This window comes from Convolutriloba macropyga, chromosome 13 (genome assembly GCF_964194025.1).
Source record: "Convolutriloba macropyga chromosome 13, txConMacr16.3, whole genome shotgun sequence".
In the NCBI taxonomy this organism is placed as follows: domain Eukaryota; kingdom Metazoa; phylum Xenacoelomorpha; order Acoela; family Convolutidae; genus Convolutriloba; species Convolutriloba macropyga.
Genome location: NC_134480.1, coordinates 14,122,862 through 14,141,834, shown reverse-complemented (window position 1 = coordinate 14,141,834; position 18,973 = coordinate 14,122,862). Strand labels below are relative to the sequence as shown.

The window sequence follows — 18,973 nt, the reverse complement described above, 5'->3', positions numbered from 1 at the left end:
CAAATTTTTGTTCAAACACTGTTTTCTCAATCTACTTTAAAATTAGAGCAAAAAAAATTCACGCCGCAAAAGCACTCGCTTTTTCGCTCCACTTCCTATTTCGGCGTGACCAAAATCACTACTCCAATTTGACTTCAAAATTATGAAAATGTGTGAACAGCTCTTAAAATAGACAGCGCCCCAATACAATTATAAATCATTGGAATGTAAAAAAATTAGGAGCGCTATAATAGCCGACTGAGAAGCTGAGGCCGCTATTGAACATAACTGAACGTCTCCCTAACAAGAACAATCTTCACAGTTGAACATTAGGTTTATACGCACACTGACAGACATCTGGTAAATCTGCCGTCTCAAAAATTGAAAAAATTCCGATCTGATGGAACTCAGGTCGCTAAATTAACAAGCTCGGATATAACGTTTCAATTTGTTGAAGAACGAACACGCCAGGCAAAATAAACAAAAGACGTTTACTTGTAGGGTGAACCATCACAACCGTAAATAAAATCAAGCGTACATGGTGATACTTTTCTATGATCATGAAGAAACTCGTAGAAATTGTCTTACAGTAATATATACGTTAGATACCAGTAGTATATTTGGTTCCACTAACGTCTTTGTGGACCCAATCATAAATTGGTGAAAAATTTTGGTTAACAGGAAGAACGTCTGAAGAGATTTTTTAAAAATGTAAACACGAAACTTTTGTCATTTCATTGTTGACTGACACCACCAAACAGCCTCTGAAGAGATTGACGGAGTGAAAAACTTCGTCTGTCACATCGATCTCAAAGCTTAACTTCATCATTTGCGTAAAATGACAACTGGCACTCAGTAGTTGTCATGTAACATCGACCGTCAAAAAAGGCAGACCAAAACTGTTTTATATGGAAAATAGCTTATTAAAGATTTTGTTGAAAACAAATGTCAAAAAAAATGTGCTGAAATGAAGAAATTTTCCCGTTTAAATGAGCTGTTTCATTTGAGAGCATCCTATTGAAAGTAACCAACGGCAATTTGAATGCCAAACTGCGACCTGAAAATGAATGAGAAAAACGGGGAATACATTATATTTACCTTTCAACATTCATCATAAGCTACCGCTACAAATACTACAATCAGTCAAATCTCTGTTCTGCAGTTCCTGTCTCTGCACACACAATAGAAAAAAACAAGTAAAAAACATGGAAACGCGAAAAATGACAAGATTCAATCTTAATAATGCCTGTATACCATCTTCGCCGACAAGAATAATCAAAAAATACTGATTTGAAATACGCCCAAGTGGAAAAAAGATTCGATTGCTTAGCAAAGGTTTTTTGCAAACGATATATGGCGGTCTGCTTCAAAAAATTATGGACAAAATAGCCACTATCTATCTCTTTTGTTCACTCTTCAAATGTGTTCGCCAAAAGCTTTTTTAAACTTCAGTCAGTCCCCAAATTTCCAGTTTTTGCACGCTCTCCTGTAAAATAAACTAACCCAAATTATTTGTAGTGCAAATGCAACTTGGTAGCTATAATAAAATTGAGTTTTCAAACCTCGAATTCTATCTGAAAGTTTTGCTCATTTTATTGAACGTTGTTTTTTTTTTGTTTTATGACGTTTGATTGTCTGAATGTCAATCTGCTCTGAAAACGTTCACACTCATTATTTGATTCGAAACTCTGATTATCTCATGCTAGCCGCAAGTGCCAAAACAAGAACGTTAATAACAGAATGCCAAAGCAAGAACGTCAAGCACAGAATTAAGCTTCACTTCGTTGCCAGAAGTTTGAATGGAGTATTGGTTTGTAACTTCACAGAGGTTCCCAAATAGATTGACATGAAGTTGGAGAGCTAACTTGAATTAATTGTCAAAACATTTAATTCATCAATTCATCATTCGCATTGGGTTAAATTTCTTTCATATACAATAAGTACAATGACAATTTTCATTTTTGCTTCATAACTGAGAAATGATAAAGCGTCTCAGAATATGAGGTTAGATTTGTCAAACGTAAAACCATTACTTGAGCAACAGAAAAAAAGCGCATCAAATGGGATCTATTGTTTTGTCGCTATGTTCGTTAATATGTCTTTCACCCCCTCCCCCGTTTGATAATAAGATAAACTTCATTTTTCTGATATTTGTTTATTACGCACTATGTGTTCATCTCTTGCTTGACTTCGTAACTGTCATTAATCAAGGAAATAAAAGTGGAACTACTTGCTTCTTGTCAAAATGAGCAATTCGGGGGTCATAAACGCCACGGGGTCACATTTTCGCTGCTCACTCACCTTTCCCCCTACGAGTGAACTACTAATTTCTTCTTAAGTCTGCGAGGTACCAACTATTAAGAGCTATATAATATAATGGTGATTTATGCAGTCTTTAAGAGGATGTAGACAAACCATAAGAAATTTAAAACTATCGCTATTAGATACCAATAAACTACTGGTATAACTGCCATAACTTATCCATTAGCAACTCGAGTGTTTCTTAATTTTTCTTTTTTTAAAAAAATTCAAATGAGCAACAAGACAGAATAGAACCCAAAATGTTTGACTCAAAATTGAGCATTAACAGGAATGTACCAAGGCACGTAAAAGAGGAATCCTCGATAGAAAGCCGAGGTCGAGTAGAGATCCCGGAGACAGTGAAGAGTGCTTGCGTAGTTGATGCCAGGCGCCACATCTGACTTATTCAAGGTCATCAGAATTGTGATGAGGGATAAGGGGTGGAATAGACATCGCATCACAAATGAGAAGGCATTTTCGAATTTGCCCAGAGCACGCGTTTCCTCTTTAGATCTATAAAATATGGTTTCCCGCTTTTTTAGACCTTGTGTATTTAACCCCCTATCATTTGGCTCAGATTTATTCAACCCTCTATCATTTAACACCCCCTCTATCATTTCCAATTGATTGTAATCTTTTTATATAATAAGGACTAATAAATTAGTAATCTAATCGTTTGACATGCCTCGCGGGTCATGGCCATGACTAAGCGGCCCGTGGGAATTGATGTGAAACTTTCACAACCGAAAATGTGATTAAGTTATCCACTGAATTATGACAACATGCTTTTAATTTCGACTGCTATTTGGAAATGATAGAGCGGTGACATGATATAGAGGTTAAATGATAGAGGTGTCAAATGATATAGGGTTAAAATATGCGGGGTGAAAAGAAGTAGAACCATAAAATAAAAACTAAAATAATTTTATCTTGCCCTATATAACCAGACAGTTTTTCTCTCCCAAAGAAGTCCTTTTTTGTCCCTAGAGATTCCTTATTGTAGTAATAAAAAATTGCCGTTACCGGTAGACGCTTGGACGGATTTTTTTTACCAGTTGTCAACAAAATTTTGTCGTTAAGCTAATCCTAAGAAAAATAAGCGCAAAAACAGTAAAACATGCATTCTTTTTTGTCTGGTTACATTAAAAGCAAAGTTTAATTATTGGATAAATTTTGAAATTTTGCTGCATCATTAAACTCTAAAGGCCGTTTATGCATAATTGGGAGGTGCAAATGAACGCTGGAGGGGTGGGGCAATACTAGAGCATAAACCGACCAACGTCGGGACAAATTGCTCTCGAACGACAGGCGGTGCAATTTAATTCAGAGAGGGCTGTAGCGTGGATAAATTTTTATGCGCGCAAAAAATTCTGTCCGTCCAAGGAGGGGTTCCGACCCACAGCCTCCGGCGGAATAAACTGAAACATTAACCTCGCGCCTATTATACCCTTATGTTCGCTTATCTTACAGTCGCTTTTATTTTATCAAGAGACAATTTCTGAATAAGACCCATTTAGCTCAAGCAAAATCAAGAAGTCATGCTTGAAAAAGTCACTCGAGAATTTAAATTGAACAAATGTTTTAGAAAAAAATGGTCAAGCAAAAACTTTCATTTAAAAACACACACGTTTACAATAACTGCTTAAAACTTCGTTCGAGAACAATTAAAGAGATCCAAAATGCCTTAGTTCCCTCAGCACTTGGATTTCACCTACATACGGGCAATACTCTCATTTCCTTTAAATGATAAAAATTGCTCAATCGCTGCAATAATTAAAGCGAAAGGTAAACCCTTTTTGAACCACTCTCGCTCATGTATTAAAATTTTAAAACTGGCTTCTACTAACTGATCAAAGTAAATTTAGTGAACTCCTGTTTGCGCCAACATGTACAAAGCAACGGAGAGTAATGAACATGCGGTTCCGGGAACAATTGATCATCAAAATAGTCTAAAAACGAAATCTAAATAATTTAGAGCCTTCGAAGGTTTTAATTTTAGGAAGGAAGCAAAATATATGAATTTTAACGCTGCTAAAATTTGACGCTGACCTTGATTTTGCTTACATGTACGTTGAATTACCTGGTTAAATTTTGGTCAAAACAAATAAACGAAGGGTATTATCAACGCAGACCAGATAGGTAAAATACTGGTTGAGATTGCCCACCAGTAATAAAAATTAATTAAAGAGTTCATTACTTTGAAGCTTTTCAAATTTTGATTACAGTAGGCGTATTGCTTACAGCATACTTTTTTTTCAAATCAAGAAAAATCTAATTAACTGGCTAAATAATTTAGATAGACTGATTTTTGCTGATTTGTGTCAATCACTCTATCAGTTTTATCAGTTGCTGTAATCTTTTTAAAAAACAAACTTGTTTGTGACCATCTCATTATCCAAACTTCAGCCAAAAAGTGAAAAAACTTGAAAGCTGTGAAGAAGCAGAGTACCTGATCTATCAGCAGCTAAGAAACAGGTACTATTATAAATCAGCTCCTATTATACAGGTGAAATGATTAATCAGCAAAAATTGATAGTAGTAAACTAACTTTTGCTAAATTTAAGTGGCTAATATCTTTTACGGCGTAATAATATGAATAGTTTTTAAGCTGCTATTTCTACTCCCCCCTTGTTTTTTATGCCCCAATTACAATTTATGTATTGTTGTATAGACCACGTTACTTTGTTAAAATAGCACGTGCGCCTGGGGGTGGGGGGGGGGGGCGTTAAAGTTATACGCTCACTAAGCTAGGGAGACAGTAGATCCAAAATTTGTCCTCTAAAGAGTTCATATAAATTGATACCAACCTACGCGCATACTTGTTCCTGATGGTTCTGTATTTATGGGCAAACTGGAGCAACAATTCAAACAGGGACCGCGTGATCACAATCCTTAAGAAGTCCGAAAGGATCAGGGGGCCAAGTCCACGATAGAGACCATAGATCCCCTCAGTTTTCACCACATGCAACACACTCTTCAGAATGTCGCGTCTAAAATAGTTCGCTTATTATTTTTAAAGGATAGTTGGAAAGCCCGGATCGGAGGCCTCGGTTGTTTAGACAAACAATAAATACTGACTCTGATTTAGTCATTGAGAACTTTAGCATTGATCGAGATAAGCGTAGCAGTTAAAGATGTTAGCCAGAATTTCTAAGTCGCTTCTGCCGAAGTTTCGAAATGCTCAATGTCTGCAGTACCACAAGTTAAAATGTCAGAAGCGCCTTAAAAAGCGAAAAGATTGAATGCCATGATTCTTGAGCATTTTAAAAGATGCTTATTTAAAGCAAGCTTACGTGACTGCTGAAATCTGGCTTAACATCTCAAAAGCACTTCGCGGTTCTCGATACACGACAAAAATTCCAGTCAATTTAAGCAGAGTCACGTAAACTATGCTTAACAGTTCATTGTTTATATATATTTTGTATATATATAGGACATTCCAACATTGTAAAATCTGGTACGGCAGACATTTGATGTTAGAACCTGCACGTTCAGATTAATGGGACAATTATGTAACAGACCAGAACTATTATCAGTATTTCCAGAATTATTGTCAACTCTCACGATCTTCTGGTTCATCGGACAATTTGCCAGTTTATTCCAAAGCTGAAACACGGCTGGATTACGAAAAAAAACCGACACGTCCAATTCGCGGGCTGGTACGAATGGGTGACAAATATTCTATAAGAATTGGTCTAAAAAGTCACAAGAAATCGCGCAGTACAACAACCACGGATCAGCTGTTCAGCATCGCATGATCAAAAACCAGATGACAAAGAAAAAAAAGATCAGATTGGCAATGCTGTCATTGATCTAAAGACTTGTTAACTTTGAAAAGAAAAAGGCAGCAGCATAATTTTAATTAAAGAAATCCATGCCCAGATTTTTTGCAACAGGCACTTTAGCGAAATCCACAAATATCTTGACAACAGAAATTTCTATCAAGATTAGTGTCCAATCATGTCCTATATCCTATATCACTAAACGCCAACAGTTAGCTCGATTTGACAGATAAACATTAAGCTTGCAAAACGTCTCAAGTGGTGTTTGACAGGGATGGTAATTGCGTGCCCTGCTCTTCCAGTTTTTGTGAACGACCACCTTGTGAAGTTGGATGACATTGATTTAAGCGTGTGTGCGCGAAAAATTTCCAAAGCATTATTGAGTGCACCGAAACACTTGATGGATAGTATGAAACAATTGACGCATTGCATCTACAGATTAAAATCGGATCAAATGGATATGGAGAAACGCAGATCTCGCTATCGCCAGGCAAAAATCATGAGACAAAATAAAGTTGAAAACATACTGAAAGCAAAGATCAACAGATAATTTTAAAGAGATAAACAATATTAGAAAACCCTATTCCATCCAAGAAAACTTCGACTTATACTGCGACTTCTTCAAGCAAAATTACGCGAAAACTGTCTCGTGCTTGCGGACAGTACAGCGTAGCTGTGGTTCTTTTAGACCATCGGGAAAACTTTGATGATACCTCAGGGAAAACAGAGTCGCCTGAAAGCCTGACTTACCATAATTATTACATGAACTCTTTATCAAAAAATGACTTGGATTTAACTCGGGTTGTTTGACAACTACTACCAAACGCACAAATCAAAAGTGAAGAAGCTTTTCACAAACCCTTATTTTTTCTCATACAAACATGCATTTATTAGCTCTCATAGGCTTGTTATCTTCATCGCAATATGCAAAAAAAACCGTTAGCCACAGACAATACCGAATTCTGTCAAACATTCTTCTTAATTTGTACGAATCTATTTATCCAACAAAAATGCTTTAATAATTCACTCACCGATAATCAAAAGAACTGTTCGCCGTAAGCTGAGCCATAGCCCTCAGAGCTATAGATCTAAGAGGCATCGTTACTGTATTGGACAACACACTTAGCACGCATTCCTCCATCGCCAATCGATTCGATTCCATAGATTTGAAAAAGTGTTCACTCTTACGGCGCTTCCGTTTGAACAAATACATTGCAGACATACTGTACGTGAACAAATACGCAACATCCGATAAAACTGTCGGAGTATAACCATCCCATAAAGAATAAAACGGCCGACTTTTAGTTATATAAACACAATGGTCCCAAAAACTTGGAACTTTCCAATAGGCGCCCACACATGTAAGAGGCGCGAGCTCTTTTCCAAGCATAATGTTTGTTTTCAGATGTCTGTATGGATAAAAGACATTGCCCAAAATGGCCGCCGGAAGGGGCGAGTAAATAAACTCTTCCACGTTCATCTACATCTGAAACATCGCCGAGAGCATGAAATAGTTACAAATACAAATAGCTTTGTGAACATAAAAATAGCAAGACAACGCTTTTTCCGCACAAAGAACCCTTAGTGAGATCTCTATTCCTTCTGATAATTTACTGTCCTCTAATTTTTATCAATTATTTATTGCTTTGTTAATAACATTTGAGAATTTTCCGACCGAATACAAATTTTGTTTGGAAAATTGTCATAACTCGTTTTGAGAACTCTTTGCATTGAAAAACATAGCCGGCAAGTTGTCAGAAAATAGCTGCCGTTGACGCACATCGGGATTGAAACAAAAACATCGGGATTGAAACAGTGTCAAGAAAGGTTCTAATGTGGTACGCAAATTATTAGATTCTAAAACTACACTTAATTCAGCTTCTAAACTGCAAATCATTAAGACCAATACTAATTTCAGCTAGCTCAAATGAACTTTGATTAGCTAATGCACAATAACTAAATGACCGTGCTTTATTGGTTTATCCCGTTTCTTTTGATTTCGCTCTTTTAACATTGACCGTATTCACTACATTTCAGCTTCTATTTCACTACTAATTCAGCTTCTAAACTAAAAATCATCAGGACTAATACTAACTTCAGCTAGTAATCGCTCAAACGAACTTTGATAATCTAATGCACAATGACTTAAATGACCAGGCTTTATTGGTTTATCCCGTTTCGTTCGAGTCAAAGGTTAAAATCGTGACTTAAGTGAAACGTGACTTATGTGAAACTTACGTGATCAAAAAGTAAAGCGAATTAAAAAACATGGTAGAAAAAGTCCTGAAAAACAACCCAATGAAATGAATGAAAACTAAAAACTGCTGTACCTGACCTGAAGACCAATCGAGCAATACCTGCCAAATTGACAAATTTGCTTTCACAAAATACAATAAACAGAGAAAAACGAATTACAAGGGGAAAACAACATCATAATTCAAACTGTATATACTTTTAGAGTCAGCCTGATTAATAACAAGTTCACAAAAAGAGCAGAAAAATTGGCAAATACAAAAAAAACTTCCTTGAAATTTAACAGACAATCAGAGACAGGCGGCACAATGAACGGAGAATGACAGGCAGAATAAAAAACAAGAAATTAGAAAAAAACTAAAGATTCGTCACAATTTCTTGGCATTAGTATCTTCAAAACCAAATTTGAATGTTTAAATTTGCGCACAAACGCAGCACAGAACTCATAAAAGCTTTTATCGACAGTTTGAGCTTGAAAATTGGAAAGGACAGAACATTCCGAAAACTTAAAACGGAGTTCATCGCGAATTCGTCTAACCATGTATACTTATGCCATCAGAGCCATTTTTCTTGCCAAAATCTAAAGAACAACAAACATGCAGATTGACAGAAATCAGGCTGCACTTTTAATCGATATACAGCAAGAACTGGAAAAAGTTGAGGAAATTTGAAAAAATAAGCAAAAAATAGAGGAAAGTTCTTGATGCTATTGTTCTCAAAACATAAAAATTACGCCAACGAAAATTAGGCATTATCTCACGCATAAGCTCTGAAAGTTTTGTTCGCCCATAGAGATCGAAAACCTCGAAAAAATGACACAATTTGAAAATTGCAGTTTTTTTCAGAAATCCGCTAACAATCTTAATAATAATTATTATCTTAAAAACCAACTTGTTAAAAGGAAGACTAAACAGAAACTCATCGTCAAGCCCTTAAAAAGTTCACCGGTCCCTAAACGTTGAAAACTTGAAAAATGATCAAAATTTAAAAAAAAAACTTAAAAGAAGTGCAAATGTTAATGAATAGTTGCTAAAATTCGTCACATTAATAACCATAAAACCCATCCATTGCAACTAGAAACTATGCAACAACCTATTATCACACCCCATTTGAGTTGGAGGTCACCTGAAGACCGAAAAACCTGAAAAATGACATTAATCAAAAATTTAAATAAAATTCAGAAATTTTTTGAAAAGTTACTGAAATTCGTAATATTAATATCTTGAAACCCATTCCATTGGCACTATTAGCTATGCAGTATTCTATATCAAGTCCCAGGGAAATTCTATTGGCCTCAGAAGATCAAAAAAACCGAAAATGCAAAAAAAATGATTTGCGCATTTAAGTTTGTATTAGCTAATATAGCTCCCAAAAAGGACAAAATTATGTCTTGCAAAAGAACCTTATCAGCTTTGACTAACGTCATTAAAGACTAATTAAAGAAAAAACCTTAAACAGTGGCAAAAAACGTGAAAAAATGCATCAGTGGGGGGTCAAAACTCATCTCACCTCAAACTTAGGCCTTCCTAGCAGCTTCGGCACTCCAGGCACTTGAAAGACTTGAGAGCTGGACGGCGTCCATTAACAAATGACTATCTCAGTTTAAACCCTTAAAGTGGTATATATGAACTCTATTTGCCAGTCAAGTTTGCTGTTGCTAGGCTTTAACAAACAATTTTTAATTAAAAATAAACATTTTCTAATCAAAACAGGCAGCTTCTAAAAACAAAATTTCAAAAGCTCTGTTGCAACTAAAACGGTTTACTGTATTGCTTATGATTTTGGATACATAGTCCTATAAAAGCAAGGACATATAATCACCATTGTTGCAAAACTCAAAATTAGAAAGGTAAAAATACGTAGAAATTGACTCTAAGTTAGCAGAAGAATGGCCGAAAGAGAGATCGACACCAATCATACGGTGTCCAGACTAATAGGAGCACCGTTAGAAACAATGTCGGGAGACAGAAGACCAGCTGAGCACTTATGGAGACAAATTGTTGGAAAAAATTCAATGAGTGAACAGCGCTCAGTTAACGACAAAAACGGTGCTGTTATATTCGTTGTGCGGCGGCCTGACTGACCCCTATGCAGAAACGTGAGTTGAAACAATTCAATAAAAACCTGATCCCGTGTTAATTTAATCAGGCAAAAATGATTCTAGTTACAATATGATACCAAAAAGCTACGTACAGCATGATTTATGTTTTTAAAGCATGATTCGTGCTTCATAAGGCGTGAAATTTAGAAGTTTTAAGAAATTTCATTCTTAGTTTCTCCGCTTAAACAGAAAAGATGGTTAAACCGCTTTGATATTTCAATGTTTGCCAAGTTGTTACGCTACGAAATGACGAATTTTCATGGACGAAAATACAAAAATAACTCAACCTGAAATCAAGATCCAGTGCACAGAGGCCCAAAAATCGAGCAGAAGACCCCAAAAATTTTCAAAAAAATAAAGTTAGTTACCGCTGTTTTGAAAGATCCTAAAACCTCACTGGAGCGCATTACGGTGACTCATAACGCTTTCTCTTGCTACGATACAACTTCCAGAGGCACAGTAAGACGAATTCTCAAAAATAGGGCGTTTTTTCAAGAAATGCTACAAAAAAAGTCAGTTTGAAGAAGAAAAGCAAGTGTTATTGTTCAAAATGGTGTATCAATATGCTCAAGAAGCCTTTCTCCTTCTGACAGAATGTTGTTTTTACTGATGAAACAATGGTGCGAATCTCCAGCGACGAAATAGTTTTGCAAAGAAACGGACGAGATTTCTTGAAAAAAAACACAAAAAATTTGAAGGAGTGGAAGGTACTGGAATAGCCAGAATATAGTCCAAATCTTAATCCAATGGAAAATTTATGGGCGATTTCGAAGCACCTAATACAAAAACTGATAGTTTTAACGAAAAATTAGGAAGAAAAAGTTTCAGAAATTTAGAACGAAATTAACCCAGATGTCATTAGAAACCTGTATGAAGACTAAACAAACCGTCTGCTAGACGTTAAAAAAAAGCTAAAGGTGTAATTACGCGTTCTTAGAGAACAAATTTGAACTCAAAATGTTGTATGAATTGATGTTTATAATTCTTTAAAAAATCTTCAGGTGTACGTAGCTTTTTGGCACCATAGTGTACTTTAGAAGTTCTACTTAGTGATTTCATCTGTAGAGAGTTACTATTAATCAGTAAATTAAACGCATCACTTTAGAGCATGAAACAAAAAACTCAACAAATTGGCCGACTACGGTTGACTGAATTGCTCTTAAACGACACTCGAGGGTCATTTGCGTCTTACTTCAGCCAAGGTATAAAGTCAGGTATAAAGCCAGTACGGGGCTTAAAATAATGTTAGCGCTTATTATAGACAGTTATAGACAACTTTCAAGCAAGGCTTGTTCTTTTTGCTCCATTTGATTTTCTCGAGCGTAAATAATAGAGTAGTTGTTGATGAAGAAATTGCCACAAAATAATGGACAGTCGGATCAATAAACTGAAAGGTCTTATGGCCAAAAAAGTTACCTTAAAAGTCTAAAGGTTAATCTGGCAAAATTAGTTTGATATTCACTAGTCAAACTACATAAACAACTTCTTGATGTTAGGTAAAAAAAATTTCAGCAAAAGTTTTAAAACTTAAATTTTTACTTTTTTTAATTGGGAACCAGTGATAACTAATTTTTGAACATTGGTCAAAATAGGTTGTTTTCACAATTTCTAAGTTGTAGTTTTCAAATTTTGCAAAACAAACGTTGATAATAAATTTTCGAACAGTTAGCACACCGGATCACAGGTTATGCAGACACAAAATATCGGGAAAATAAATAGCAGTTTAGAAACTTAAATATTTCTTCAAATTCTTCAGTAACTCCACAGGGGACAATTTTTAAGTTTCGCACTTATATGTATAAAAACACAGTAGCCGAAAATTTTTTCGTTCCACGAATTAATTTTTCAAATATCTTTTATATAGGAAAATAAATTCATGCCCCTGTCGTTTGATGCTGTGACAAATGAATTTTAATTCATTTGGCGGAAATTTGCTCATCTGACGAAATGACAACTCGTGTTTATATTCAAGTAGTCTACGTCTCGGTCCATCCTGGCGGCGTTAGGTATCAAAGAGAAACAAAGAGAAAGTCGATAAGAGCCCCAGCTATCGCTTCGCGGCTATTAATAAGACCAAGGAGTTATCACTAGTCGCTCCCTTTATTAATTCTTTATTGATTCCCACATCACTTCTTATATTGTGCAGAAGCACTTTTCAAGGGTCACAAGTTAACAAGAATTTTGACTGCAAAACGCCATTATGCCGCCAATAAGGGTTTCACTTCTTCGTTTTGCGAACCCTAAAAATTACTTCTGTGCACTATAAGTGATGTCGGAATCGATAAAGAACTAATGAAAGGGGCGACTGGTAATAGAAGTTTTATTAGTCTTATTCAAATACATTTTAATAGTTTCCAGCTTCACCCATATTTTCGAATAGGAATTGTAATAAAGAAAGCTCATCTTTTTCAGAACGCGCTCCAACTAGTATCAATCGGTTCACTGCTGGAAAGCAAAGGATTTGACCTTGCTGCGATTGTCAGCACCAAAGATGGATGGAGTGATTTTCAATCTACCATATTCAAGCCGTACCCTGTATATTTCGACTCAATTCAAGCATTCTATGGCCGCACTACTCGATGTAAACTGGGAATCTTGCGACCATCGGTTCTCAGAAAAATATGGCAGTCTCGCAAACAGGCAAATGGATTGTCAAGTAAGTACATTACTGAAATAAATGTAGCTACCGACTTTTGCCGAAAAACATTCTGTGTAGAATCTCTGAAACATCTGAAAAAATTCAAGCCCACAAACGTTTTTAGAAGCCAAAATTACACAGCGAAGGCTTAATGGCTATGCGTAAAACAATCAAGTTTCAATAATCAAATCCTTTATAACCGACTGCTCTTAAAGTCCATCCCAATTTCTTTATTGGTATATATGAAGGCCTTAAATATAACTGTTGTCTTAGTTTATAGTTAATTAGTTTTCCACCCTGCCTATCTCTTAATTTTTTTGCAATGCCTGAAATGTTACAGATATTAGTAGAAATGCAGAGTTCCTTTTTTAAATTAAAAAATGAAGAAAACTTTTATGCCGCTTCGACCTTCTCGAAGGGAGCTATTTCTACAATTAGCTCAGCTTACGTAATTTTCCTCATATAAGTTGGCATCATAAACATTTACTCCGTCGCTTTATATTCGTATTAGAAGCCAACAAAGTTTAGTGATGTTTTCTGGTTATAAACAGGAACAAGGAAAAGGCAAGCAAGTTCATCAGATATACTCCAGCCATTCAAACAAAGTAACTATTTCTGTCTTTTCCATTAGGAATTAGTTCCATTGCTCTCTCAGCAGGTAAAATTAATTCTGACGTTATGCATTCCAGGGCTTCTGGATAGATTACAAAGCTGACAACCTTTGGAACAGAGCAGCTCAATTGAGAATAAGCAGTGTATGCAAACAAATACATGTCTAGACATTACAGGGTCATTTAAAACTTGTATCTTCAACCTCACATTTGAGCCCATGCAGAGATTTCTGAGAAGGCGTACTGAACTCAAGGCAAAAAACTTAATCCATGCTTCCGTTTATTCCATTAAGCCAACATCATGAGAGAGAGGACCTATGGCCCAATTGTTCGAACAAATTATTTCAAATAAATCATCAAAAAAGACAAACTGCGTCATTCTTCAAAATATGAATGCACCCTAACCAATGCCTAATTCACAACTGAAGCTTATAAACAACGCCCAGACCAGAAATTCAAAGCCTAAATCTGAAATCCTAAACAATAGCTTATCTGTTTTGCCACGTCATAGCGTAAAATTTAAAATAACTCGCTTCACATGTTCGAAGCTCGAAATGACTTTTTGCCACAAACACTCATTTCATATTCAGTCATTAGTTGGCTGAAAGTAAGAAATTACGATGAAAACTTGCATTAAATTTTACGTATGAAGCGGTTGAAAACTAAAAATAAGCAATAACATGGCATGAGCACTAACCCAAAAAAGTAACTCAAAACACAAACACTGGAAAACATCGCTCATAGCGATTCTTAGAGGGACAACGCATCCGCCAAATTTATCTCCAAGTTGTGATGGAATGGCTAGGCAGACAAAACTTGAAACTAGAAACAACAGAAAATTGAAACAACCGACGAAAAGATTAACATTAAAATAACCAGCATTGCAGAAATTAAAATATCAACTGAAATTAGTAAACAATGATCCTTAGTCGTCTTAATTGGAGCCAATAGCAACGTTTGGGAAGAAAAAAATGAGAAGTCAATTTTAAAATTTAACTTTTATTGCATCAAAAATGCAAAATCCATTAAGCATAAGAAGCAGATCATTTTAAGTTTTTCGTTTAGGCGTTTTCTCGGATGCACAATTATTTTAAAAGCGAAACTAACTTTGAAAATATAATACAGTCACAAAAAATCAAACATCAAAAGGAGTCAGACTATTGTCTTTTTTATTCCGCAGTTTGCTTTCTCAATTACCTTAAAACAAAACAAAGCGAGGGCAACAATTAGGAGTGCACTGATGTATTATTAGAAAAAAGTAAGAACTGGAAAAAGGACAAATATTGAAGAGATGTCGAAAATACGCAAGACAAAGAAATTTATTGCCAACTTGAAAAGTTTTCGATTAACATCGGACAAATTGTTCTCGAACGTCGACTGGGGCGATTTAATTCAAGAGGTCGCTGTAGCCTAGCCATGGTTGCAAAAAATTCGTCCAGGTAGAAGTTCGCAACCCCGACCTCGGGCGCAATATAGTCAACTTCAAACTCTCGGCTACCAGGACCTTGTATTCTCTTATCTTTCAATCGCTTATGTTTTAGCAACAGAATTTCTGAATAGGGGCACTTTAGGTACGCAAAAATCAAGATGTCAAATTTGAAAAATTCAGTAGAGAAGTGAAATCACACGTTAACAATAGTTGACTGAGACTCCTCCCAACTTCGCCCTTCACACCAGCCATTCCTAGCAGCTTCAAAATTTTGAATGACGACGTCCACACTAGTAGCGTAAACAATTCAAAACTCATAACCCGGCTCAGAAAAAATTTTCGCCAAGATTGGCCCGAAAATGCACTGTATCTCTGCATTCATCATGCTCCTTGCGAAACAAGACACACACTCACGATTGGACCAAAATATAATTTACATATGTAAAACTGAATACAACTCTAAAAAACCTGCTTAATAAATAATATATACTAGCATGACTATATTAATATTTACCACTCAACAGCAGCACGTATTGCGCCCTTAAAGCGATCGTGAAAGAAACCAGCAGCTTTTAGTCGATCAATCTGAGACTGATTTAGTGATCAACTGCGTCGGAGTCCTTTTCCTGCACATGCATCAAACCACCAACTTTGACTTCAACCTAATATATCAAAAACTCACGATTGACAACGAGCTCCGAAGCCCCCAAGTGCTTTGTTCCCCGGCGCATCAACTCTGTCCCAGCACGATAAGCTTTCCGAGCATCGACAGACTTATAAAACAATGGACACATCCATTCAGCCTGAGGCAAAATTAGCAGAGCACCATCCATTCATCAAATCTCTGAAAGTAGGAAAACTTCAACCCAATACTCGAAAACACTATCCAAGCAAGCAAAAGCTAAAAATGAAACATGCAAAACGAAATAAAAACATAATGCTACAGACAACAGAACCAAGCTGTGAACGAACCATTCTTCCTTTTATTGGTATTCTTAATCGCTATTACAAACTAACTCGCTTCTTATCCCATACTTATGTCCTGTACACTAACAAAAACACGAGTTATTATATATTACTTACTATATATAAGGCACTATAATTGGCACCATACTAAGTAATAAAACCGAGAGCCGACAGAAAACCGTAAAATAGCCGCCGTTGACGCGCTTGAACATCGGGATTGGAAGAGAAAAAAAGTGACAAAATGACCGAATTTTTTTCTTGTTTTTTTCCAGTGTCAAAAAGTGTTCTAATTCGGAGTGCAATTTCACTTAGATTCTAAAACTGTACTTAATTCAGCTTCTATACTGAGACCTAATAAGCTTAATACCAATGTCGGCTACCAAACACTAATGAACTTTGATAACCTAATTATCTACGACTTAATGACCGGGCTTTATCGGTTTATTCTGTCTCTTCTGATTTTGCTCTTTTGACATCGACCGTATTCACCACAATGCATAATTCAATGCAAGAAAAAATTGAAAATCCATTAACTTGAAACAGTGAGTGAAGTAAGTCAAGCGTGAAAATCGTGACTTATATTAAACGAAAAACATGATCAAAAGATAAAGCGAAATTCGAAAAAAGCAGGACAATTCTTGGAATACAATCCAAGGAATTGAATGACAAACCAAAAACTGATGTATCTGACCAGCAGATCAAATGAGCAGATAATTCAAATCCTAAGCTGAAAGCTATTAAGCTTAATATCAGCTAGCAAGCGCTCTAATGAACTTGATAACCTAATGCTCTATGACTTAATGGCCGGGCTTTATCGGTTTATCCCGTTCTTTTGATTTTGCTTATTTGACATTGACGGTATTCACTCCATTACATAATTCTATACGTGAAAGAAGATGAAATCCATTCAGTTGAAACAGTGAGTGAAATAAGTCAGAAGTCAAAGTGAAAACCGTGACGTATATAAAACGAAAAACGTGATCAAAAGGTAAATCGAATTAAAAAGAGAGAGCGCCTAAATAAAAGCCGTGGAGAGCCTGACGGCGGCTACTAATAAAGCAACATATAGAAGAGGTAGTCAAGTATACTAATATCAACACTAAGAGTGCGTAGTCAGAGTCCATATTAAAAAAAACTTACTATTACAATTTTAATATAACTAAATACATTTAGTCATTGAAATAAACTACGCCCTCTCCAGCTTGCGCTGTCACCATTTCCACACCAACGCCAAAAATGCAATGCTAAAGTCTAACGATATTAAAGATCCTCAAGATTACGTACCACCATCCTCCCACTTCGACCAATCTTCTAATGTTGCCTCTGTGCTGCTTAAAATATTGCAGGCGGGATGAATAATAGAGGTCCAATGAACTACGTTCTTTCCCACAAACCTGGTGCCATTGCTGCAGCAGCTAATATTGATGGCACGACCAGTAATGCTGGAGCACGTTATGCAAATATTTCAAGCATTATCTGCATCCTGAAAAACTGGAGTATCTGAAAAACCTACAGCATAAAAATGGCATTGAGCTAGGTGGAGTTTGCTAAACCGATTGTCCCATGACAGAAAGCTTTCTTGAAATGCAGTGACATTACATAGTGGCAGATGAAACGATAAAAACAAGTTGTTAAAAAAGTTAAGCTACACGATCACCCTTTCACTTTATAAACGGGGGTCAGAGAAGCCATTCTTCGGATATAGTTTCGCACGACAAAAATTTTCCATTCAACTGATTTCGATTTGAAAGCGTTCTTATCTCCCATCTAGGCGCTCAAAAATGATACGCGAGAAGAAAATTTGGACTAACTTCGCCCTTCGAGAATCACCCAAATAGTAAAATTTTCCCATCAATTGCTTTACTTTAATAATTCTTTAATAATTTTTTTTTTCGTTTTTCGAGATATTGAAAGACAAAACTCAGCAGGACAACCTACAGTGTGGAATTGAAAACTCAAGAATTTTCAAAATACTGTTTATTTTAATCTTGTTTCTGAAACAGTGCCCTTTAAAATGTTCAATTTCTACAGCGGACACTATACTACTATCGGCGCTGTATTTTTGGCGATTAATTCTTCGTGTAAGATAAAAGTAACAGATATTTCTACATTGAGTCATTTTAGGTTTTCGGGGCGAGTCGATGTCACTACATGCAAGCATGGGAGGCGTTATAGTCATCTCAAATGCTGACAAGATACTACTCGACCACCCTGAGCACCAATTTGACGAGCAGTTCTCTACTGATGAAATTCTGAGATCAATTACCGAGTTTTTAACTGATGTAGAAAATTAACAAACATTCTCAAATATAAAAAAAAACAAATCCTGAGCTTCCCTTTGTAGCAACCAATGACGAGTATGAAGAAACCAAAACATGGACTTCAATCTCTGAAAATATGCTTCAATGGTTTTGCAGACAATCAATACACTCCCCTGCGGAATTCATGGAACAAAATCAACATTTACACGGCAAAATCAACTTTTATATGTTATTTTGATTTGTCAACTATATTCGCAAAAATCCTTGTTTTACTGACTTGCACGTCAATACAATTTGAGACCTGAACTAGCGTGCTCAGAAAGCTCATAAATGAGTATGAACCAAAATGAATACTCCAGATACCCCAATTATCACGAAGCTCATAATCATCCTAATCCAAAATATTCTTTACTCCCTAAATTTATAAAGGAGATGCGAACTTTATGCTAGCCCGGATATTCTGTCGAGTTACTTTTGGCATATACAACCTCCACAAAAACTGGACCGATAACTGAAGTCAGCTTAATTTTTAGCATGGATAAATTGACTCATTACGTTTTCAAGTTTTTCCGCATTCCAGAAGGCGAGGCAATAATTTTAGCAAGAGGCTTCAAAATATATTAACATAGCTGGCAGATTGCCAGAAAATAGC

At 36.0% G+C, this 18,973-nt stretch overlaps 1 protein-coding gene and 1 long non-coding RNA gene across 2 annotated transcripts; one reads left to right on the top strand and one right to left on the bottom strand.

The window, feature by feature from the left end:
• Positions 1-1,849: 1,849 nt before the first annotated feature.
• LOC142352255 (uncharacterized) lies at positions 1,850-7,577 on the bottom strand. Its single transcript, XM_075404731.1, has 3 exons — positions 7,094-7,577; positions 5,088-5,270; positions 1,850-2,793 (listed from the first exon to the last, which is right to left on the bottom strand). Exons 1-3 carry the CDS (start codon positions 7,540-7,542, stop codon positions 2,550-2,552), a joined length of 876 nt encoding a protein of 291 aa, XP_075260846.1. The 5' UTR covers positions 7,543-7,577; the 3' UTR covers positions 1,850-2,549.
• A 2,401-nt stretch (positions 7,578-9,978) lies between these two features.
• LOC142351587 (uncharacterized) lies at positions 9,979-18,973 on the top strand. The gene is made up of 3 exons (XR_012760967.1): positions 9,979-10,413; positions 12,829-13,072; positions 18,185-18,973. It is a non-coding gene; the product is annotated as an uncharacterized LOC142351587 (long non-coding RNA).